This window comes from Caloenas nicobarica, chromosome 27, assembly GCF_036013445.1.
Source record: "Caloenas nicobarica isolate bCalNic1 chromosome 27, bCalNic1.hap1, whole genome shotgun sequence".
NCBI classification, from domain to species: Eukaryota; Metazoa; Chordata; class Aves; order Columbiformes; family Columbidae; genus Caloenas; species Caloenas nicobarica.
Genome location: NC_088271.1, coordinates 1,474,766 through 1,497,924, shown reverse-complemented (window position 1 = coordinate 1,497,924; position 23,159 = coordinate 1,474,766). Strand labels below are relative to the sequence as shown.

At 53.0% G+C, this 23,159-nt stretch overlaps 3 protein-coding genes across 6 annotated transcripts; all 3 read left to right on the top strand.

Moving 5' to 3' along the window:
• Window positions 1-3,045: 3,045 nt before the first annotated feature.
• Window positions 3,046-4,263, top strand: S1PR4 (sphingosine-1-phosphate receptor 4). The gene has a single exon (XM_065652774.1). It carries the CDS (start codon window positions 3,046-3,048, stop codon window positions 4,261-4,263), a length of 1,218 nt encoding a protein of 405 aa, XP_065508846.1.
• Window positions 4,264-5,335: 1,072 nt separating this feature from the next.
• NCLN (nicalin) lies at window positions 5,336-17,124 on the top strand. Of its 4 annotated transcripts, none has more exons than XM_065652700.1 (16): window positions 5,336-5,560; window positions 7,451-7,641; window positions 7,859-8,003; window positions 8,639-8,733; window positions 8,971-9,051; window positions 9,244-9,347; window positions 9,749-9,837; window positions 10,004-10,143; window positions 10,590-10,768; window positions 10,984-11,071; window positions 11,167-11,205; window positions 11,322-11,485; window positions 12,076-12,129; window positions 12,220-12,298; window positions 12,955-13,050; window positions 16,442-17,124. In XM_065652700.1, the coding sequence occupies exons 1-15, from the start codon at window positions 5,380-5,382 to the stop codon at window positions 13,012-13,014; spliced, it is 1,689 nt and encodes a 562-aa protein (XP_065508772.1). In that variant the 5' UTR covers window positions 5,336-5,379; the 3' UTR covers window positions 13,015-13,050; window positions 16,442-17,124. The 4 variants fall into 4 exon arrangements, with proteins under 4 accessions (XP_065508772.1, XP_065508773.1, XP_065508774.1 ...); XM_065652701.1 differs by lacking the exon at window positions 16,442-17,124 and adding an exon at window positions 15,982-16,435; XM_065652702.1 differs by lacking the exon at window positions 16,442-17,124 and adding an exon at window positions 13,251-15,975.
• An 804-nt stretch (window positions 17,125-17,928) lies between these two features.
• Window positions 17,929-19,479, top strand: LOC135999197 (activated RNA polymerase II transcriptional coactivator p15-like). Its single transcript, XM_065652749.1, has 4 exons — window positions 17,929-17,997; window positions 18,202-18,318; window positions 18,511-18,619; window positions 19,400-19,479. Exons 1-4 carry the CDS (start codon window positions 17,929-17,931, stop codon window positions 19,477-19,479), a joined length of 375 nt encoding a protein of 124 aa, XP_065508821.1.
• Window positions 19,480-23,159: the final 3,680 nt, after the last annotated feature.

Genomic DNA, 23,159 nt, shown 5'->3' with positions numbered 1-23,159 from the left:
AGGTCATGAATGTGGTCTAAAGGAGATGATCCTGCAACTTTCTATTTTGTGTTCTTGTTTTCCTTCAAATCCAGAGACGCACCACAGAGACTTTTCCCCCATCACCACCACCCAATTGCAACAAAGTGATGCTGAGGCACAACAATGTGCCCGGGACGATTGTTTGAGCACCGTGAAAGGCCAAGTCTCCAGGTTTCGGTGTCAGCCCAACTCAGAGGGGCCTTGCTGGCTCCCCCCAGCTCCTCTGGGACCAGAAGCATCTTGCCACGTCGGGGACTGGGACGTGGCCCTGGACAGACAACCCTCTGCTGCGGCACAGGAGAAGAGACCAAAGCCAGGAAACGCAACCAGCTGCCAGGAGCGATCAGTCATTTTCGAACGAGCACAACTCCACCCTTCCTGGAGCAGAAAAACACCTGTGGGCGAATGGATGCTGCTGTTGGGCTGTGCTGGGGCCACACAGGGGGGACACAATGGGGAGGGAGCCTTATGGGCCAGCAATGGGGACACCAGCTGCCCATGAGCCAGCCTGGGGGTCACCTGGCTGGGCCCCCCAAGCAGAGTTCTCCACAGAGCTTCTTCATTAGAACATCTGAATATAACACAAGTTTTAATCAGGAGTGTGCAGCAGCACAGCAGGAAAACCTCAACAGAAGTCACCGATGTTTTATCTTGTGTTTGTAGCTTGCTGCCTTTCCCCCGCGGCTGCTCGTGGCCCCTGTGATGTGGAGCTGGACGTCCTCCCCGGGGCACGCAGGCTGGGCAGGACCAACCGGCCATGATGGTGATGGGCTCCAGGCTGCTCCTGCCCTGCACCTCTCCGGGCACCCCTGTTTGTCTGCAGACAAACTCTTCCCTCGGGGGCCGAGGTGCTTTTGCCTTCCCCTTGGCCTGGGCAGAGCGGGCTGGGAGGCTCCCGGGCTCCTGCTGCTGGGGCACCTCATCGCAGCATCCGAGAGCACCCACTCCGGCCACGGCTCCGGCAGAGGGTTCAGGGGCTGCAGCTGCCTCCAGACCTCCCTTGGTCCTCACAAGCCCAGCACTCAGCAGCTATCGGGCAGTTTCAAGTACATTGTGGTCTTGATCTGAAGGAAGGAGATGAGAAACTTTGCAGGACAGGGTGTCCCTCCCCAGCCCCGCTTCATCGCAAAGAAAGAACATCTGAACTGAAACGGCAGCAAAGGAGAAGTACCAAGATAAAGCTCAGGCTGGCTCTGTGCTGATAGCACCGGGGAGCCGCTGCAGCTCAACAGGAACTCTCCCCCAGGCGGGTGCTCGGGGAAGCGGGGCCTCGTTTGCCCCCAGCCATGGAGATGGGGACCCCCCGCCATGGAGATGGGGACCCCCCACCTCGGGTCCGGCAGCAGCAGCTCTGCGGGGGATGTGGGGCCGGGTTTGTGCCCACTGGCGAGGTCCCACTCTGTGCACAGAGGGGAGGAGATACAAGTCCCCCCGGGGTCATCTGCTGACTTTATCAGCGTGAGTTTCTTTCCACGCTGCTGATAGAAAAGCCCCAAAACACCAGTTGAAAGGGTGAATGTGGAGGATGGAGCCCTCAGTTTTGATGAGAACAACTCTTGCTTGCACATGACTTCCTGCAGCAGGAGCCTCTTTCGCATTTTCCACTCGTCCCCACCGCGGTCCAGGCTGGGATCTCTCCACTCATCAAGCAGTGGATGGACCCCCAGGATGGAAGAAATCACTGATTTTCACTCTCAGGCTGCGGACCTCTCCCTGGCTTTGTGCCAGCCTGGAGGGAAGACACAGCTGAAAGCAGAAAGCAGGGCACAGTTTCTGCTGTGATCCTGAGTTGAAAGGTGCTCCGTCTTTCTTTTCTCTACGCTGCTTTGCAGCTGTTTTGGGTGGGGTCCATCCTGCACAGAACTGTGGTTGGTGTTGTAACTTCCCTTTTTCCACTTTGGTAGGTAGAAGCCTCACTTATTTAGCACGAGGAACCCTCCCCACTACCTGCTCTGTGCAGTTGGAGAGCGCTGGGGCTGCTGAACCTCCCTCCGGCAGCGGGAGCCTCAGGCCGGTCATGACAGGTGAGTCATAAGGCAAATTCGACAGCTGCGGTTGGGAATAGCACGTTGCGAGACTTTCTCTCCAGTCAAGCTTTGCAGATGCAGGGAGGAGGTCAACAGCAGGCATTAGCACCACAGTAATGCCAGGACTCCTGGCTTCTGGTCTCTGTGCAGCCCCTTGCACCTTCTGCAGTGCCAGGCAAGAGGCAGCAGCGTTTTGTCTCTGTTTCCCTGCGTGTGACCTGGACAGTGGGACAACCCTGGCCCATCTCCAGCAGGTGCCTGGAGAGCTGGAGGTGGAGGGTGCAGCGTCAGGGCCCACGCAGGGCTTGGACCGGCTGGTTTTCTTTGAGCTGGGTGTAGCTGAGCCCCAGCTTGAGACACGCAGGTGACAGGGCACGACGTGGACGGACGTGTCCCGTGGGGCCGGTGGGAGCTGGGCCCACGGAGGAGCTCGCAGGGGTGAGAACACGGAGCCTATGGAGCTTCCTCCTGGATGAGGATGGATCTGGGCATGGGTGGCGCACGGGGCAGGTGATGCAGAAGCAGTTGCTCTCTGCTGAGCTCAGAGGTAAATTTAACACCGCAAAAGGCAAAGCACTGCGTGTCTTGGGCTGGCCGGGTGCTTTCACTAGCACTTTGTTGAGCCCAACACCCTACCCACCAAGGTGGGAGGTGTTACCCTATTCAACCCAGCCTGCCCTGGTTCAAAGAGGGGCTGGACACGTTATTTCATTTACGTCCCACCTTCACAACCACAGCCAGACCCTTCCTGAGAAATGATGGCAGCTGTTAGAAACGATGTCAATACTCTAGCTCACAACAGGAAATGTTGTTAAACAACAGGAAGCCCATGCGTGGCCTTACAAAACACCTCACCCTGCTCTCCCCTCTCTCCTGCAGTGCTGCGGGGCTGGCGGACGGGGCTCTGACATCCCCACACCGGGCACTGCTCTGCTGCAAACCCACCTCAGCCCTTCCTCCATCCTGCATCCCTCGGATGCTGACCTCGGCTCAGAAGATGGATGGTCCAGAGCCGAGCTGGCTGGCGAATCACTCGCTTCCCTTTCCACTGGGCTCTGCTCAGTACTCTGAGCTCAGACTTGACAGGAAAGGTTCCTGCCTGCAGCTGACTGCCATGAGGAACGTGAACATCATCCTGCAGCACTACAACTTCACAGGCAAGCTGACCAACCGGCAGTCTGGGGACGAGGGCATGGGTCTCATCCGCACCACCTTTGTCGTCATCAGCTGCTTCATCATCCTGGAGAACCTGCTTGTGCTGCTGGCCATCCTGCGCTGCCTGCGAGCCCGCCGCTGGGTCTACTCCTGCATTGCCAGCATCACCGTGAGCGACCTGCTTGCAGGGGTCGCCTACCTTTCTAATCTCTGCCTCTCAGGCAAGAAGACCTTCCAGCTTTCACCTCAGCTCTGGTTCCTGCGGGAAGGCATCCTCTTCATCGCGCTGGCTGCCTCCACCTTCAGCTTGCTGGTGACGGCCATCGAGCGCTACAGTGCCATGGTGAGGCCGATCGCTGAGAACGAAGCCAGCAAGACCCTGCGCTTACGCGGCCTGATCGTGTCCTGCTGGCTGCTGGCCTTGGTCATCGGGCTGCTGCCGCTGCTGGGCTGGAACTGCCTCTGCGACTTCAACGCCTGCTCCGTCCTCCTGCCTCTCTATGCCAAGAACTACATCCTTTTCTCCGTAGTCATGTTCAGCATCATCCTCCTGGGGATCATCGGCCTCTATATCTCCATATTCCAGCTGGTCCAGGCCAGTTCTAAGCAAACCAGTTCTCGGCACAGCCGCAAACGGTCCCTGCGCTTGCTCAAGACTGTGCTGATGATCCTGGGCGCCTTCATTATCTGCTGGAGCCCCCTCTTCGTCCTGTTGCTCTTTGACGTCTTCTGTGAGACCCAGACCTGCACACACCTGCACAGCCTGGACTGGACCTTGGCTCTGGCCATGCTCAACTCCGCTGTTAACCCCGTCATTTACTCTCTGCGGAGTGTGGAGGTGCGCCGGGCCGTGGGGAGCCTGCTGTGCTGCTGCTGTGTCAGGGTCGGGCTTTGCAAGCCCGGGAGCTGCTTGGTCATCACAGACATCAACTCCGGCTCGTCCACAGAGAGCTCCCTGCGCTACAGGGAGAGCTTCCGCAGCTCGGTAGCACTGAACGTCCGGCCCAGGGCTCCTCTCTCCAGCAACTCCAGCATGATGAGCAACCTCCCCAGCCTCTGAGGGGCTGCGGGGAGGGCAAGAGGAGCCGGACAGCCCGGCAGACCTCACACTGCTGGGCCTGGCCTGGCAGAACCGGAGCCTACGTGCACCTCAGGCTGACCAGGCGCAGTCCCAGCTCAGTTGTTAACAGTGGTTTCCAGCCCTTCACACAGGGATGTTCTTCACGTGGGGGCAGCACTGGGGCACACGTTGCTCCTGGGGTGTGAGGGAAGGAGAGGTGCACATCTTGGGATAACTGTTGTGCCTGGTGGACCCTGCTCTGTGTGTGCATGTGTGTAGATGCTGTACGTGCCCAGATGAGGGTGTTTTGCCCCAACCAGCCTGCCCCCAACCTCTTAGAATCACAGATGGTTTGGGTTGAAGGGCCCTCCCCAGCGCCCCCAGTGCCCCCCTGCCATGGGCAGGGACATCTGCACCAGCTCAGGTTGCTCAGAGCCCCGTCCAGCCTGGCCTGGGATGTCTCCAGGGATGGTTCAGCCACCACCTCTCTGGGAACCTGGCCCAGGCTCTCACCACCCCCAGGGCCAACAATTCCTTCCTCGTGTCCAGCCTGAATCTCCCTCCTTTAGTTTAAAACCATCACCCCCTGTCCCACAGCATCAGGCCCGGACAGAGACCCGGTGCAGCCCAGAAGGCGCCGCCAGCTTGTGCCTCAGGTCTCTGCCCTCCCGTGCCCAACCGGAGCAGCGCCAAACGCCGCCCGAGGCCGGAGCCACGCGAGCGCTGCGGGGACAAGCTCCTGACCACTTAAAACCCGCTGGCCCGGGCCCTGTTCAGCGGGGGCCGAGCACCCAGCCCCTTTGTTTCGCAATAAATCTGGCTGACCCCAAACGCCCGGGCTGGTTTGATATGGTTTATCTGCCGGGCCGGGGTGGGCGGGGCCGGGGTGGGCGGGGCCTGCGCCACCGCTGCGCGCGCCCCCTGCAGGCCACGCAGGGCGCCCCGCGCCGCCGCACTACAGCTCCCAGCGGCCCTTGCGGCGGGGCGCGAACTACAGCTCCCGGCAGCCCGCGGGAGACGCGGACGGTGCGTCGTGCGTCGCTCCGTCGTGCGTGCGTCTGTGCGTGCCGTGCGTGCCGGTGGAGCGGGCCGCGGGGACGGGCCGGGGCTGCGGCGATGCTGGAGGAGGCGGGTGAGGTGCTGGAGTCGGTGCTCAAGGCCTCGTGCCTGCCGCTCAGCTTCCTGCTCTTCGTGCCCGCCGTGCTGCTGCTCCTGGGCCCGCCGCCCGCAGCCGAGGCCGCCCACGAGTTCACGGTGTACCGCATGCAGCAGTACGAGCTGGGCGGGCAGGCCTATGGTGAGACACTGCACGGCCCGGCCGGGATCGGCCAGGCCCCGGGCCTCCGGGAGGGCGGATCCCGCCAGCGGCCCGCTTCACAGCCCGTGGGCCCGGGGAGGAGCCCAGGGTAGGCCGCGAAGCCGCAGGCGGCCCCGGGAGGGCGACCCGGGCCAGGGGAGGCGGCAGGAGGGCCCGGGGAGGCGGCAGGACGGCTCAGGCCCAGCCCCAAGCAGGCCGCAGGTGGGCCTCACGTCTCAGCGTGAGCAGGAGGCTGCCAAGAGCTCCCACGTGGTGACCTGGAGGTGTCCAAGGACCCTGCTGTGTCCTTGCATGTGGGCTGAAGTCCCTGTGTTGCAGGTGGTCCAGCTGCAGCCCTCTCACGTACCGAGGAACTTGGTCATGAGCTCAGTTTTGTTCTCTTGCCGTTGACTCCTCTGTTGACAGGTTGATTCTTCACTGTCTCAGCAGTGTCTGTTGTTCCAGTGTCTCCTCATTTGAGAGCCTTTTCTTTTACAGTTCTTCCTTTATGCTACAGTTGAGCTCCGGTTCCTTTGTTCTGTTGCTTCCAGGCTGCTGATTGTGCAACACCTTTCACTGAGTCAGAAACACAACCTGTTCTGCGAATCACTGAAATGTTGTAACCCTCGGCCTCCACGGCCCTGTACTCACTAACGCACAATCAAGTGTTGTTTCTGAGTCGTCCGTAGGTATTTTATTCTGGACCAGGGCACACGCTCTATCTGTGACTCTTCCTGCTGTCTGGTTTGTGGCCTAAGTTTCAGACTTGTGTTAACAGTCTGGCATTACAGCCCCACGTTTATTCTGTACTGTCCATGAGACTTGGTCTCCAGGTCTTTCAGATCTTCATGAGACCAAACATCAGCAGAAGTTATGAAGTGCCAGCTATGCCTGCAGGCTTTGTAAATGCTGTAGACACCACTGGTGGCTTTGAATATCTGAAATTATTTCTAGGTTCTCCCATCACAATTTTTCAAAATGCGTCCACATCTTGAGACTTCTGTTGTTGAGAACCTCACTGGGTCTGAGGTCGCTCTCTCGTGGGGGTACGAAGATGTCTCTTTCTCATGTGGTGGTAAATCTTTGTTGACAGGCTTAATGGGGCAGCAGGCATGTGTTCAGCTGGCTTTGACTTTGATTGCCTCAGCATTCTCTCTAGCCAAGTGCTCACAACGTACTTCGGAATATTTTGTGAACTCTAGAAAAGCCACACGTTGCTTTTTAAGATGCTTGCAATTTACTTTTTATGCTGTTTCTTTTTCCGGAGCCTCTTAGCTCAGTGGATTTTATATTTCCTTTGTTATGGAGTTATAGAAATTGGATTTGGAGCATTACAAATCGTAAGATGGATTTGAAAGTCTCTGTTTATACAAGATGTCCTTGTGGTCCTCCCTTGGAGAATGCTGGAACTGCTGGCAAGCCTCCAGCCTGCTTTTCTCCCAAAGGGTTGCATTTTTATGTGGGGGATTTGACATGCTGAAGCCAAGAGTAGGAGAGAGTGAGCAGTTAGAAGCAGCCTGCTCGTTTGTGATTTTTCTCAGCCACGGAAACATCCCAGTGGGTGAGCGGGAACAGCCCTTTGGATGTGCATGGGGTAGTCTTGTGTCCTTCCACAAAGCGGTTCTGCACAGCGCGCGTCCTCTGCTTGCAGACACGGTGCTGCAGCCGGGGGGTGGCTGGACTGATGTTGCTCTGATTGATGCAAGGAAGAAATCACAGATCTCTCTTCCTTCTTGGACAAGGGGAAAGAAGAATGTAGCTCTCTGCAGGTTGTGGCTGCTCTGGAGTTCGTCAAACTGTCACCAGGACTGTTGTGAGGAGGAGCTAGGCCCAAGCAAAGGGGATGTGATGAAATCACTTACAAACCCTCTTGCTGTTCTCTCCTCGCAGGCACCAGAAGCGCGGTGCTTAACACAGAAGCCCGCACCGTAGAAGCGGATGTGCTGAGCCGCCGCTGTGTGATGATGCGGCTGGTGGATTTCTCCTACGAGCAGTACCAGAAGGCTCTCCGCCAGTCAGCTGGTGCTGTGGTGATCATCCTGCCGCAGTCTATCTCTTCTGTCCCACAGGATGTTGTAAGGGTAAAAAAAAAAGTTCCCTTTCTCTTCTGATGGGAGATACAGTTGAGAGGGAGAGAGGCTTGGGCTGCCGCAGGACTGAAAGCTCCTGTTCTAATGCACAACAAATCATATTCTAATTTTAAAGCTTACCTTTCTCTCTCTGCTTTGGTTGTTAATTTTTTACTGCCCTCTTGCATGTTTAGCAGATGCTAAGTTTGTGTCTCACTTAAATCATCAGCAATTCATGGAGATAGAGCCGGAAATGCTCGCGATGGAAACCATTGTACCGGTCTACTTTGCGGTGGAAGATGAAGAGCTGCTGTCTATCTATGAACAAACACGGGCTGCTTCTGCATCACAGGGTTCTGCCTCGGCTGCAGAAGGTGAGTTCTAACACGTGGGGGAAAGACTGAGAGGAGGACAGGCCTGGTCCCAGCTCTGGGAGCAGTCTGCTGCGTCTCACACCATGGACCAGTGTTCTGTTGCTTGCATGTTTATTCTTTGTTAAAGTGCTTTGAGATTTAATGGAAGAAAAACACAGTATAAGAGAGTATTACTTGACTATATTTGGAAATACGGTGGCATGGAGTTGAGTTCTTAGCTTCACACTGTTGTGAGTAGGATATGATACCCAACTCAGGTTAAAAACAACACTGAAGATGTTAAACGACTACGGTGTGTTGGTAGATGCTGAAGCTTTTTGTCTGACCACAAGTCAGTTCAGTGCTTCCATGTATTCCCCTGTAAATAGTTTTACTATCTTACCAGCCTGCTGCTCATTATTAATTTTAGGACTGCTGGAAGAAAGTTTTTTGTTTTAGCCAGCTCAAAATATTGGGATTTCAGGACAGAATGAAAATTCGCGGTCACCAGGATTCCGTGTCAATGCATAAATGCAAGCAACAGTTGAAAAGGCTTAAATGGTTTAAAGCTGGTCTCTCCAGAGCTAGGTTAGCAAGGGAAATAAAGGGACGAAACTTTCCCAGGCGTACATTGTGGGTTTTTTTTTTTTTTCTAGTTCTGCTGCACACAGCAACTGCCAATGGCTTCCAGATGGTGACCAGCGGGGCTCAGAGCAAAGCCATCAATGACTGGCTCATCCCCAGCGTGGAGGTGAGTTGTGTTAGGGTTCAAACTGGACGCATTGTGGGATGCCTTCTTTTATCGGGACTTCAGCGGACGTTTGGACTGATGGGGAAGTCAGGGGAGTCTCAGCCGGGTTAGTATTTGATGTCCTTAGAGCTGAGGCCGCTGCAGACTCAGCAGGTGTGTAGAAGTCGGGCTGTCTTTGTACGGGTGAACTGAGGCGATGCTGAGTGACACCGATGTCTTTCTGTCTTTCCTCTGCAGGGAAGGCTCACAGGGTTGGGTGGAGAGGACCTGCCCACCGTTGTGATAGTTGCCCACTACGATTCTTTTGGAGTGGCTCCAGTGAGTATTCTTCCTTCCTGCAGCGCTCTGTTCCTGTCTTTTCTCTCTTGTGGCCTCTGCCTCTGTGGTTTTCCTTGGCCTTAAAGACCTGGGGCAGTTAAAAGTGAAGCATGGTGGTGTGCTATCTTCAGGGTTGTTCTGGTACATGAGAATAGGTTTGTCACCTTGTCTCTGTCCCCCTTTGTCCTGCAGTGGCTGTCGCACGGTGCTGACTCCAACGGCAGCGGTATCTCGGTGCTGCTGGAGCTGGCCAGGCTGTTTTCCCGGCTCTACACCTACAGACGTACCCATGCTGGGTAAGAAACTGCCCTGTTCTCAGTGGAATGTGTGTAGCTGGGATCAGGGAAGAACGGCTTTTGCTCTGGACCTGTAGGGTGTTGCAAGCACCCTTTGCTCCCCTCCAAGTACGGCTGCAGTTAATCGCCAAGCACCTTCCTTTGGTTTCTTTGCTGTAGCTCTGCTCAAGCTGGGGAACAAGTGGAAGGGATGGTGTGGGAAGTAGATTCCATCCTCAAGCATGGGGAACTCCCCCTCTTCACCCCGTCCCTTTTACGTTAGTATGTGGCACGTAGGAAGTTTGTCTTGAATGCCAGGTGCCAGCTCTTGTGATTTCACCCCACCTCCGAGGCTGAGTACAGGAGTTCTGTAGCCATGGAGTGCAGCATGCTGACACTTTTGTGTCTTCTTTGATGGGCAGGTATAACTTGCTGTTCTTTGCATCTGGAGGTGGCAAGTTCAATTATCAAGGAACCAAGCGCTGGCTGGAAGACAATTTGGACCACACTGGTGAGTAAGGCGCTGGCATTCCAGCATGGTGTGTGGCAGGGTCTCCATTAATACGATTGTGCTAAGTGTCTAGTGTATAAGAATCTCCTTGTGAGGGCCTTGATTTTTTGGGATGGAAGTCCCAGCACAAAGCATAGCAATAAAGATGTGGATTTTTCTGTTCCAGATTCCAGCCTGCTTCAGGACAACGTAGCGTTTGTTCTCTGCCTTGATACTCTGGGCCGAGGCAATAGCCTTCATCTCCATGTCTCAAAGCCTCCCAAGGAGGGGACCTTGCAACATGCGTTTCTGAGAGAACTGGAGATGGTAATGAAAAGCATATTGGGTAGATGGGAAGTTGGGACTTAGTGTGGGGAGCCGCAGCTCTCCAAGAGTGGAGGAGAGGGCTTAAGAGGTGGAGAAAGGGTGCACCATTGAAATATTTCATGTTTTCTTTACAGTCACTTGATTTGAAGTGCAGACAATTCCTCATGTCACAGTCTCAAATAAAGCAGACTAGATCTGCTGCATTTTCCACTGTGCTTCCTTATGGCTTGTTGCTTGCAAAAACTACCCAGTTGATTTCTGTAGTGGCATTAAAACAGGTTTTTTGACATAAACCAGCTTTTTAGTGGCAGTAACTGCACCTTAGAGGCAGAAGGGTATTTACCTTCTGGAACACAAAAAAATTGGGTCTAGGTGGACTGGGCAGCGCAAGATGTGACTACGCAGCAGGCAGCGTGACACCCTGGGTGGCTTGTCGTTTCCCTCAGGTTGTTGCCAGCCAGTTCCCAGAGGTGAAGTTTTCCATGGTGCACAAGAAGATAAACTTGGCTGAGGACATGCTGGCGTGGGAGCATGAACGGTTTGCAATCCGCCGCCTGCCGGCATTCACCATCTCCCATCTGGAGAGCCACCGGAACAGCCTGCGCAACAGCATCATGGACAGGAGGTCAGAGGCCTTGGGGAAAGCTGCAGTCAAAATCCAGCTTGTAAACACCAATTGGCTTCGTGACTGCTTGTGCTGTTCTGACGGTCAGAGCGTGGCTGATAAAACACTGGGAGTTGGGCTCTGGATTCAGGGCTGTGCTTGAGGCGGTGAAAACGGGTGGTTTCTAGAGGAAGCTGAGCCCGCTGACAAGTCCATAATCCTCTCTTTTGCTTTAGGTCGCAAATAGACACTAAGGCACTAACCAGGAACACGAGGATCATTGCTGAGGCTTTGACAAGGGTCATCTACAACCTGACAGACAAGGTAAGAGCTGCTGTTGTGCAGTGCTGGCCAAACTCGTCCTGCCCAGCCGAGCTTGCCCTTGCCAATAGCCTATTGTTTGTTTTTTTCCCTTGCAGGGGGCACCTGCAGATCTGCAGATCTTCACAGATCAGATGGTGAGGACAGTGCATTTTTGTAACCTGTGGGAAGAAGGAATCAAGAGTCTGGGCGAGAGGTCTGGTCTCAGCCTGTGTGTGGTTGACTCCCTTTCTTGGGTGGTATTTTTCTGCAGCAGATCCAGGAGGAACAACTAGAGTCAGTGATGGACTGGCTGAGCAGTCAGCCCAGGGCTGCCCAGCTGATTGATAAAGACAGCACCTTCCTCAACACCTTAGAATATTGTATGGGTCGCTACCTGAAGGATGTCAAACAGCATCATGTAAAGGCAGACAAACGGTAAGAAAAAAGATGAAAGAACCAGCCAGGGCATGCAAGCTGGCATCCTCCTCTAGTTAATTTTGTCTCTGAGCTGCAGCTTTTCTGGCTGCTTGGCATGTAGTCGGAAGTGATCGCTCTTTTCTGCTCTCCTGTCAGTTTTGGTTCATGCTGTTCTCCCAGAGAAAGCTCTTCTTCATTCCTCACAGCACAGTGCTGAGTCTCGGCAGCTCCCTCTGTCTGCAAGGCTTGTTTTTTCACTGTTACTGTTCCACTCTTCCCACTCTGAGTGTTGGTTCTCTCTGAAAATGTTAAGGTCCCTGAGAAGGCTTTCTTTAATTACAAAAAATGCAGCTCACATCCTGGCTAACCTGCTTGGGTTAAAGCAGTTTAGTGAACCCAGCGAGGTTCTTCCATGTGCCTCTTCTGAGACAGCTGAGCGGCATGTGTTTCGAATTATGTCCTTGGGCTTCCGATTGTAGGAAAAGAGAGACTTGGCAACTAAAATCAGTTCAAAACTGGTATGCAAGGGGGTCATGCTGACCTGTCTGGGCTGTCCTTACTGTGGTGTTGAGAAGTGTAACACACTGAAGAATTTCTTCTTCTCACAGGGACCCTGAGTTTGTTTTCTATGACCAGCTGAAACAGGTGATGAATGCATACAGGTGAGGAATTCCCTTTGGCACGTTGGGCTGTTGTCTCTCTCTGTGGCAACACTCTCTGCAGCAGCTTAATGTGTGTGTTCTTTATTGCAGGGTCAAGCCGGCGATCTTTGACCTCCTGCTGGCCGTCTGTATCGCAGCCTACCTTGGTGTTGCCTACATTGCAGTGCAGGTAAAAGAAGAGAAGCGGGAGATGGTTGTATTATTTCCTCATTAATAACGTTAGCTCCAGTAACCGGCGCTCACACAGTCCCAATACCAAAGGCGGAACAATAATGCCGCCCCACTCTAAAAGCAGCAATCCAAACCGGCTGGCTGGTTTGACGTGTATGTTTTTGAGTATCTCAGTTGGCTGTGCTGAGGGCAATCTCTTGCCATTCCAGTGCAAAACTGTTTGACAGAGCCCCTTCTTTTGGTGAAGGATGTGCACAACTCACTTGTTAAGCTCTTTTGGCTTTGTAACAGCTTCAGACCGAAACTTCTCAAGGTAACTAAAATCTGTAATGTTAAAGGCTTGCAGCTTGCAGGAAGTTTGGAGTGTTAGGAGATCCTTCTGGTATCTGAACTTGGGATGCAGCTTAGAAATGCATCTTCAGGGGGTTTTTTGTGATTGTTTGTTATTACAAATTATTTGAAGCCTGGATCTTCTTGTATCTGTCAAATATCTGAAGCAGCTGTTAACAAATCAAAATGCAATTAATCAAAAGAGGAATTAAGTGAATTTCTAAGTCACTGGTGAGATGGTGAAAGCGAAGATCCAGTTAAAGGACAGTCATTTTATTAGAATTTATAACATCTCATGGTTACTTATTTTCCTTTTGTTTCCAGCACTTTGGTCTTCTTTACAAGATGATACAGAGATTATCCGTGAAAACCAAGCAGCAGTGACGCGAAGCGTCGCGGTACAGCAGCACTGAGCCATCGGTGAGCCCATCAGGAACCTCCTGCCTCCCACTGAATCCTGCTGTTTCTCTTCCTCTGTCTCCTCTTCGCTAGTTTATAGAGGGGAGGAAGGCAGAAAGAAAATGAAATCTTAACTCCTGTGCGCCTTTTAAGTGCTTTTCTTCACCTTCTTCCCCTGACTTGCACCATGTCTGTTTTCCTTTGCTTTTTTTGGGGAGAAGTTCAGAGACTTCAGTAGTTCCTGCCGGTTGTTTAAACACTGAATGGCCAATTCCGAGCAGCTTCTCTGAGTGTAAAACCAAGTCTAGCACCTTCATGGACTCATGTGCCATCCAGCCAGCTGGGAAGCTGAAACTACAGAGCGTTGTGCTATCTCTGCCCAGCAAACAAGGACTCAGAGCAGTTGTTTAAAAGAAAAAAAAAAAGCACACATGCAAATTAAAGAGAATACTATGAGCGTGTTTTCTTACAGCCAGTGCCTGGCTTTAGGAAAGTGTGCTGAGCAAGCAGTGTCTGCAGGAAGATCTTCCTTCTTAGGAGGTGCACTGTGAATGGTTTTGACTGTTATTGACAGAATGAGGAGAGATTGTTAAAACGGGTTCCTCGCATGAGGGTTCTTACCAGGGCAGGTTCTCTCCTGTCTCTATTGGAGGGTGCGTTTTGCTGTGTACTTGATTTCTCTTCAAGTTTTTGGTCCTTGAACAGTTTACAGCTGCCACCGCTCTGTGCCGAACTCTTGCTTGGTTTTCAAGGGGTGTTGTACAGTCTCAGCTGCTGCAGGATCGCGTTCTGTGCTGTTCCGTGTATTTAAATGAGGTGGTTATATGAACAGCAAAAGCAGCCCAGCTTCTCCTGAGCTCTGGTCTGTAATCCCTTCAGTCTTCATTCCTCAGTTTTCACTTCCAGATGGCTTCTGGAATTTGAGGTGTTTTCCCATGTTCACCTGCATCTCAGGGTCTCATTTCGCGTTTCTCTGCTCTATTATTTCTGGAAACGCTGTTCCTGACCTGCATGTATGAACAAGTTCCCGAAGTGCTTGTTGCTGTCTGCTCGTGTGCTGCCCCCAGTGTGTATGAAGGGAGGCAGGTGACTTAGCCATTAAAAAGCAAAACAAAACGTGAAGTTTTATGAATGTCATTTTAAACGTGGCTGTTTCTAGAACTGTACCTAAGGGAGCGTATCTTGGAACACACGCTCTCTGTTACTTTTATCTTTGCGCAAGCCTCATTTTTAGCTTGCTGATGCTTCTGCTGCCAGTGCTGCATGAAGATCAGGAGGGCCAGGTAACCAGTTGCTCGGGCATTGTCATTGTCTTACATTTAAGTCTTTCTTGAATTCCACCATCCAAGATAAGCAGGATACTTGTCACCACTTTCTGGTGAGAGCTGAATGCCTTTTCTGGGCAGTGTTGCACTTTGTTTACCCCCAAGTTCTTCTGGAAAATATATCAAGATACTGACTACAAGTCCTAGGGTATTCTAGAAGATTCCTGATTGAATACTGCTGGCTTGCAGCTCAACAGAATGAGTCCTTTCTGTAATTTGTTCTATGCACATGAGGTCTCTTCACAGGCCACAGTGACTACCTCTTGCATTTAAAATAGCATCTTCTACAGAGGCTGAAAAGCTCTCATGGGTTTGAATGAAGGTGTAACCTTTTTTTTGCGTGTGAGGAAAATTCAAGCCGAGCATCCTTGTCTACACCACAGCTGCTGTGTGTGCGCCTGTTAGAAAAGGGGTGGTTGTGGCCAGTCACGCTCCTTGTCCTTTGGATGGGGACCAAAGCGCTGATTTCCATCCATCTTTCATTGTTTCTCTGTAGCCTCCTTCTTGGAGTACCCTCACCCCATGCTGTGTGCTTTCTGCTACTTTAAATGTGTAGCGCCTGGTTCTTTAAAGGGTCTTTTCTATTCCAGACAAGTGTGCTGATGGCAGCAGCTCACTGTAATACCAGGTGCCATGGTACCAAGCACTCCTCAAATATCAGCACTACAGGGAAAAATGCCTTTTTCTGATCTTTTGAGTGCTTATTTAAAATACATCTCTCTGCATGCGTGAAGTGTTCGTGACACTCCGCTGCCGAATGAATTTATGGTGACTTCAGAAATGGCTGGAGTGCCTGGAAGATGAGCCTTGATTGTTTTCCACGGACTTTGATGCTCTGCCTTTAGAGACTGTGTCTGTTGTGCTGTGGGAAGGTGCCGCTCTGGACTGTGTAGGCTCAGAATGTGCACGGCACAGTGGCTGTCGAAGAACTTCTCTGTAGGTTCTGAATATCTGGAAGCCTCCAGCTGCATCCCATGTTTCTGGCATGTTACACTTGGAGAGGGAACGTTCCCTCCAGTCCAGCAGATTACCTAGCCAGGTTTAATGAAACTCCATTGCTTTATTAAGAAAAATAGAAAACCCCCCAAAATTATTAGCAATCCTGCTGCAGCCTGACTTCACGCATATAAAATGTGCAGGTATTGGGCAAGAGAGATGAGAACAGGCCCAGAACATGCTCCTTGCAGTGGAGCCTGTCAGCGTTTGGCCTTCTGGCAAAGAAGCTCAAACTTCAGACTCAAAAACTTCCAGAAGGTAACCTGGTGTGGTTGCAGCTCAGTCCCTGTCAAAGTCGTAGTGTTAAAGCAAATACTTTAGCTCTGCTAACACTCCTTATGCCGTGCCAGGAGCCGGTGGCAGCTGTGTCAGAGAAAGGTGGGTAGAGGTCAATCAGGAGAGTTCATGAACCTGAAGGGCAGTTGGGATAGTTCATCACGCTCTCCCACACGAGGGTAATTTGTCCTATAATCCGATTGGATGCCTTTTGCTTATCTCTAGCTGGCTGCCATATAAAGTAGTTTTTACTACAGGTAAGTGTTTATGCTTTTGATCAAAGTGCATGTGCACTGGAATGTTATATGCTCAAATCTGAGATAGTCTAATTCCAGTCTTCTCGTAACTGGAACAGAGTGCCCGTCCTGGGAGTGAACTGAGTGCCCACGTTGCTGTTTCCTTTGGGAAGCTGACACAGAAGTTTGTGAATGTACTCTGCTATTCTGCTGGGTTTGGAAAACAAAGAAACACTCGCCCCTGCACACACAAAACCCAAGAAAAAAGGGGTGATCCCTACTGCAGCAATTCTGTCACCAAGACAACATGCAAAGGCAGGAATCTAACAGCTGTTCTGGTAAAATAAAAGTTCTCCACAAGCTCTGTGTAGCTGATTCTTATTGCCCCTATTTTTATCTATCCTTTTTATCAGGAGTTTGCCTGTCCTGGAAGGAAGCAGCATGGAAATGTATGTCCACATACACACGAGTGGCTAGCAGCTGATGCTTCTAGCCATAAACCAATTTTCTTTGCTGTCTGTCTGACTCTACCTGTTGCTGTCAAAGTCTGCAGCTCACAAAAATCTTGTTTTCCAACAGGACTTAAGCACTGAAGCTGTTCATTTCCTCTGTCCACTCCCACCAGCACTCATGGGGACTATGTGCGAGTAGTTTGGACTCTTGTGGTTGATCTCCCAGATAAGAGAAGTCGGTTCTTTGTTATGAAATAATGACTACTGTGCAATACGAACTCCACCCTGTGCTAAGAGGAAAGACCCTGAAGTGGGTACCCCAGCTGGAGGAGGCACCACCACATTTTTAGACATTTAAAACCACGGATACCCCCAGATTGTTGTGGGGTTTGTTGTTTGTTCCTTTGAAATCATGCACTGTCACGTTGTCTGTAACACCAGCCAAAATCCAGAGCTTCTCCTGCACCGTTTGGCTGAGCCGGGTTTTACATTTAAGAGCCATTCAGTCTTGACTTGCTGATGGGAATGACGGGGGTGCTACGATACATCTCAATAAATTTGGCCTCTGGGTGTGTGGGCTCCTGCTTGCTCACTTGAATCTGTTTAGTCTCCATTTGTAGTTATTGGATATCAGCTTCAAGGTTATCATATGGAATATTTGCAGCTCAGGAAACAGAGGTGATTTATCTGGCAATGTTAACTCAATTATTTATCTCTTGTGTGTCCTAAAGAACAAATGTATATTGAGGTGAATATTTAAAAGCTAATAGAAAATTCGATGCAGTTGATTTACGTTTTTTTCTGACTATAAATGTAACAATATTTAAGTATTTTACCATTTTTCATTTTCTTATTTGTTTGTCCCTTTTCCCCTTGGAAAAATAAACCGAGTAGGTTTGATGAACAGATTTGTTGGAGGACTATTTGCTGCTGGAAGCTAAAAAAAATGGAATCTCCTTGTGTTATTTGGGGGAATAGACCCCTGCAAAAAGGGAGAAAACGCATGCATTTAAGAGTGTACCTTGTCCCTTTTATGTAGCAAAAAGTAAAATAGTGTGATAGAAAAACAGTTGTGGACCATGAGCAAGATCCGGCACCTCGAGGTGAGCGGATTGGCGGTGGTTGTGCTGAGGCAACGGCAGCGTCAGTGCTGTGGAACCCGCGAGCAGGTGGTTGTGCCTGCGCCGGTACCGATTGACTCTGAACACTCGGCAGCTCTTGATTCAAATCACAAAAATTGCGAGAAATCCGCTCCCCGGCGGGGGCGGGGCCGGTGGGGGCGGGGCCAGCGGGCAGCGCCGCAGCGATTGGGTGGAGCCGGGGGCGGGGCCTGAGGGGGGCGGGGCATGCGGGCAGCGCCGCAGCGATTGGGTGGAGCCGGGGGCGGGGCCTGAGGGGGGCGGGGCCGGCGGACAGCGCCGCAGCGATTGGGGGAGAGCGAGGGTGCCGGCGCGGGAGGAGACGCGCGATTGGTTGGAGATCGCGGGGGCGGAGCTTGGCTGTTCGAAAGGCCGCGGGCCGGCTGGCCGCGCAGCGCTCGGTTCGGTGCGAGCGGCGCCGCCCCCGGGCCTGGTCCGTCCGCTCCCGGCGGTGACGCGCGGCTGTTCCCGCAGGATGCCCAGGGCCAAGGAGTCGGTGGGGACGAGCAACTCGGAGAGCGGCCCGCAGGAGGAGGAGGGGCAGGTACTGCTCCCCGGGAGCAGGCGGAGCCGCCGGCACATCTGCCTGCTCGGCTCTGGGTGGCCGGGGCCGGGCCCCCCACACCGGTACCGTGTGGGCCTCGTCGAGGGACCTTGTAGCCGGCGCTGTGCAGACCCAGATGCGGCCCAGCACAAGGCCTGCGTTTCCTCGGGCCAGGCTGTTCAAACCGCTGATCTCTCTTTCTAGAAAAGAAAGCAAGAAACGTCTCCTAAGTCAGAGAAAAGAATGAAAACAGAGGCCAAACCTTCAAAGGTGACAGAAAAGCCTCCAGGACAAGGCAGTGAAGAGGAGGGCATGTTCCAGGTACGGAGGGCAGGCTCTAGGGTCACATCCTGCTCTGGGTGCAGGTTTCCTCTCTGGCTCGGCGCCTGTAGCAGAGCGTTTCCGTAGCTCTGCCCGCTGTTCTCGGGCACGTCCAGTGACCCAACGGGCCCTATGGGCTGAGGAGCCGCTTGTTGCAGGGCTGGGTTTAACTTCGGTTCCGTGTCCCTGCAGATCGGGAAGATGCGTTATGTCCATGTGTCCTCCTTCAAGGGGAAGGTTCTCGTGGACATCAGGGAGTTCTACATTGACAAAGAGGGCGGCATGAAACCGGGGAGGAAAGGTACGGCTGCTGGGCCGGGCTGGCGCTCCGGCTCGGGTTTAGCCTGTGTCCCTCGGTGGCGGGGAGGTCTGTGTGTGCCACGCTGAGGAAAGGGGAGCTGGGCAAACTGCACGAAAGGGTTTAGCACTTTCTCAGCCTGCGTGGCAACAGCTGAAGAAAAGCACAAAGAATGAGTGAGTTGCCAAGAACATCAATGGTACCTGGAGTGGGTTAGAAGGGGGGCGGTCAGTGGGTCAGAGAGGTTCTCCTGCCCCTCTGCTCTGCCCCGCGGAGGCCGCATCTGGAATATTGTGTCCAGTGCTGGGCCCCTCAGGTCAAGGACAGGGAACTGCTGGAGAGAGTCCAGCGCAGCCACGAAGATGCTGCAGGGAGTGGAGCATCTCCCGTGTGAGGAAAGGCTGAGGAGCTGGGGCTCTGAGCTGGAGAAGAGGAGACTGAGGGCTGACTCATTCATGGGGATCAATATGGAAAGGGGGTGTCAGGAGGATGGAGCCAGGCTCCTCTGGGTGACAACCAGTGATAGGACAAGGGGCAATGGGTGCAAACTGGAACACAGGAGTGATGCCTGGGACAAAATGACTCACTGTGACAGCACTGAGCACTGCTCGAGATGAACAGTGAAGTGCTGGCACAGCTGCCATGTTTAGAAGGCTGTTTCTGGCCTGTGCCTCTGCCTCAGGTTCCAACCTTCCTGTCTGTAGCTGGTCTGAAGGAGCCGCTCTGGTGCACAATGTGATGCTTCCCCCTTACGCTCTCTGAAACCTCTGCTGCTGTTTCTAGGGATCGCCCTGTCTGCAGAACAGTGGAACCAGCTGAAGGAGATCATTCCTGAGGTTGATGCTGCAATCAAGAAATTGTAAGATGAAGAATCGTGGGCACCTTCAGCCTGTTTCCTTTCTCTTAAGTGCACTGACAGCCGTAAGGCCAAAGATTCTCATGTGGCGCCTTCCCCTCCCCTCGATGGGGTTTCCTCACTGAGGTGGTGGCTGTGCTGAAAAGACCAGACACTCTTCTGTTTTCAAGAAGTAGCTTGTAATGAGCATCTGGAACTAGAGGCCGTGCTGTGAAGCGAGACGTCAGCGCCTCTGGTCTCCAGCGGACTCCAGGTCTGTGCTGGCGAGGGCCACGACCCCAGCCTGGCTCTGCAGGGGGACGTGCCTCAGTGTCCTGGTGGGGTGGAACTGCTCCACACCTGTCACTGTTCCACGGCCCGACCGTTAAGATGGTTTGTAAGTCTCACGTTGGCATCCTCCGTGTTTCCTCCACATGTCATTCTGGCTATTTCAAGTACTTTCTGTGTTGGTGGGGGTTGTTTGGTGTTTTTGTTTCTGAGTGAAGAAAGGGATTATTATATTTTAGCAACTGGTTTGTCTGTAGGGGGTGAATATGCACAATAAATGTGTTTGCATTATAAAAAGGAGAGGCATCGTGTTTCATGGGCTGGCACCTCAACTCTTTGTTCCGTGCGCTCTCCTTTGTAGGCTGCTGTTGGATTTCCCTTTCAGAAGAAGAGTGCTGCACACTGTCTATTCTCATTATGTGTTCCAAATAATTCCGCTATGGAGAAGCAGTCAGACAGCAGCCTGCTCCAGGTCATGGGAAGAGCAAGCTAGAATGCGAGTCACTCCAAATAACTGGTAATTAGGAGGCCTGTTAAACAGAGGGCAAATCAAAGGCCTAAGGAGGAGAAAGAATATTCCTTTCCCTGTGGCCAAAAAAATAATGACAAACTATAGAAAGAGTTGAGAGGAACTTTATGCTTGAGCTCTAAATGGATCCCAGTTTGGGATCAGCTGCAGCGAGCGCTGCCTTCCTCAGCAAGACTCTTCCAGACTTTTCAACAGCTTGCGTCTTCCATCTATTTTTGGTTTTTCTCTTGCCCTGGTTTCCATAGTATCCGAATGCTTCACGCTCTTAAGTATTTCTGAGACTTGCAACACCTTGGTGAAGTGGGAGGTACCGAGGCCTCTGCTCTTCAGGGGCGCTGGAACAGCTCCGGGTTGTGCGGAAGGCGTGAGTTGAAACCAGCCTTTCCTAAACGCTGAATTTGACACGGATGGATTCACCTTTCACTGGCGATAGCAGGAGGGAAAAAAAAAATAAAGTGAGAAAGAGCATAATGATACGAGACTGTGTCCCAAAGCCGGGTTGCTTATGCTGTAAGCTTATTCCCATGGAATACTTATATTATAATTTATATTATACTACAGTGCTCAGAGACTAAAGGTAGTGAAAGAGTTTGCAAACAACTTGAACTTCTTGTGTAACAGGCAACAAGGTGCTTTTTTTTTTTTTTTTAATCCTCAGAGAACAGCTGCTCTTGATCAGAAAGATATCTGGACACTTTGTTCCTCTCAATCTGCCCACTCTTACAGACAGCTTCCGGTCATAAAACCCACAAGCCTTAAAACTAAGTTAATTTTTGGTTTGTTAAAAAGTTAAAATATATATGTAGAAAAACCTTGAATTGGTTGGGATAACAGATATCTGATGAAAGGTAAACAGCAAGGTCTTGGTAAACAAAAGAGGATGGAAGCTTATACCAAGTTGTGCTCGTTTACACAGAGGGTGTTTTTCTCTTGGTGTTAATATGGCTGGCTTGGAGCAGTTTTCTCTGCAGAACCTTTTGCTTCAGACCAGAAACAATCACATTGCAGGAATGAACTTTTATCTCCTCAAGACTCTATATTGTTGCATGGCTATTTTCTGCCTGGACTGTTTTAACTGGTCCTTTGGCTCTTCTGCCTGGGGAGCAAATAGGCAAGAGAAGGCAGATTGTTTTGAAGGATCCTTGAAAGATCCTTTTTTTTCTAATTTTTTTCTGGACTGCTGTGAGCGTTTCCTGCCTCAAGCGCTGTCTCCTAGGTGATGCAGAAATTCAGAGCTCCAGCTTGTGTTTTCTCCATCCCTCGATGCCTTTAGGATGTGGAAGGAAAGGGCAGGCGCTCCCAATGCAGAGCGTATCTTGCTCCTGGCGCTCTCTGCAACCAGCCGACACAACCCTCCCTCCTCCCAGCACAAGGGCGCACGAATCCATCCATCTTCGGGGATGCTGGGGAGGGCGACAGGCTGGAATGTATGGCCTGACGTGGTCTTTGGTGCGCTGGGCCTCAGCAGCCCGGCCTAACAAGGCCGAGACTGCCGGGGCGGCCCGGGCTGTGCTGTGACAGCGCTGATCCGCGGCCGCCCGTGTCGTCCGTCACCGCCGGTAGAACAATCCATGTCCTCCCGCAGAGTCAGGTCTGCAGCCGCAACGGCTGCTCCAGCACGGCCGCACCACCAGCTTCCGACCAGCCAGAAACGGGACGTGGCTGGAAACGTCGCCGCCACGGCAGGGCTGGGATGGAGCTGGAGCTGAGCTGCTCAGGAGAAAGAGCTTTGCCCAGGGGACGTGGGGTGCGGACCCGGGGCCACATTCTGCCCCCATCCAGGCCTGGTGCTCGTGGCCGTGCCCATCGCCCTGGCGCGGCCGCTTCACTTTGGGGGAGGGCTGTGGTAGAACATTTTTTTTTTTTTTTTGCTTTAAATAATTCATTTTCTTCCAGATTCTGGTGCTCAGACACTGAGAAAAAGGGGCAGAACACTGATTTCTGCTATGGATGTGGAAGGGCACAGCCTTGTCTTTTGTTAGCAATACAACAGCAAGCTCTTATTTTGGAAGAAGCTCTAGTGCCTCATTTCCTGACAGCTGATGACAATTTGTCCTGAGATAAGTACCGGCTCCTACAAATAATGCTTCCTACCCCTGCTGAGCCCGGGGGGGCTATTTGTGGGTGCTCGGAGCTCTCCCCCTTGCTCCTCAGTGTTTCCAGGTCTTAGGCCCTAAAAACTAGCCCGAGACAGACAGAGTGCCCCCCACCCCGGGCTGCCTTGCCTCCTCGTCCGTGCCTGCGAGGGCCCCCCCATCGCTGCACCCCCGCTTTGGGGACCGCTCCCCCCCTCCATCCCTGCACCCCCCACCCCTGCACCCCTCCTTTGGGGACCGCTCACCCCCCATCCCTGCACCCCCATCCCTGCACCCCCCATTTGGGGACCGCTCCCCCCCCCATCCCTGCACCCCCCATCCCTGCAACCCCATCCCTGCACCCCCCATTTGGGGACCGCTCCCCCCCCCCATCCCTGCACCCCCCCCATCCCTGCACCCCTCCTTTGGGGACCAGTTCTCCCCCCATCCCTGCACCCCTCCTTTGGGGACCAGTTCTCCCCCCATCCCTGCACCCCTCCTCCCTGCACCCCCCACCCCTGCACCCCGCTTTGGGGACCGCTCACCCCCCATCCCTGCAACCCCATCCCTGCACCCCCCATTTGGGGACCGCTCCCTCCTCCACCCCTGCACCCCCACCCCTGCCTCCCCGCTTTGGGGACCGCTCCCCCCGCCCCGCCTTGTCGCCGCGCAGCCGGCGCGGGCCCGCAGGGGGCGCTGCGGAGGGCCCTTTGTGGCTCCGCGGCGGCGGCGCTGGCGGCGGGGCCGGTCCAGCCGCGCTGCCGGTCCAGCCGCGCTGCCTCCCCCGTCCGCCCGCAGCCGCGCCGGGCGCGGGGC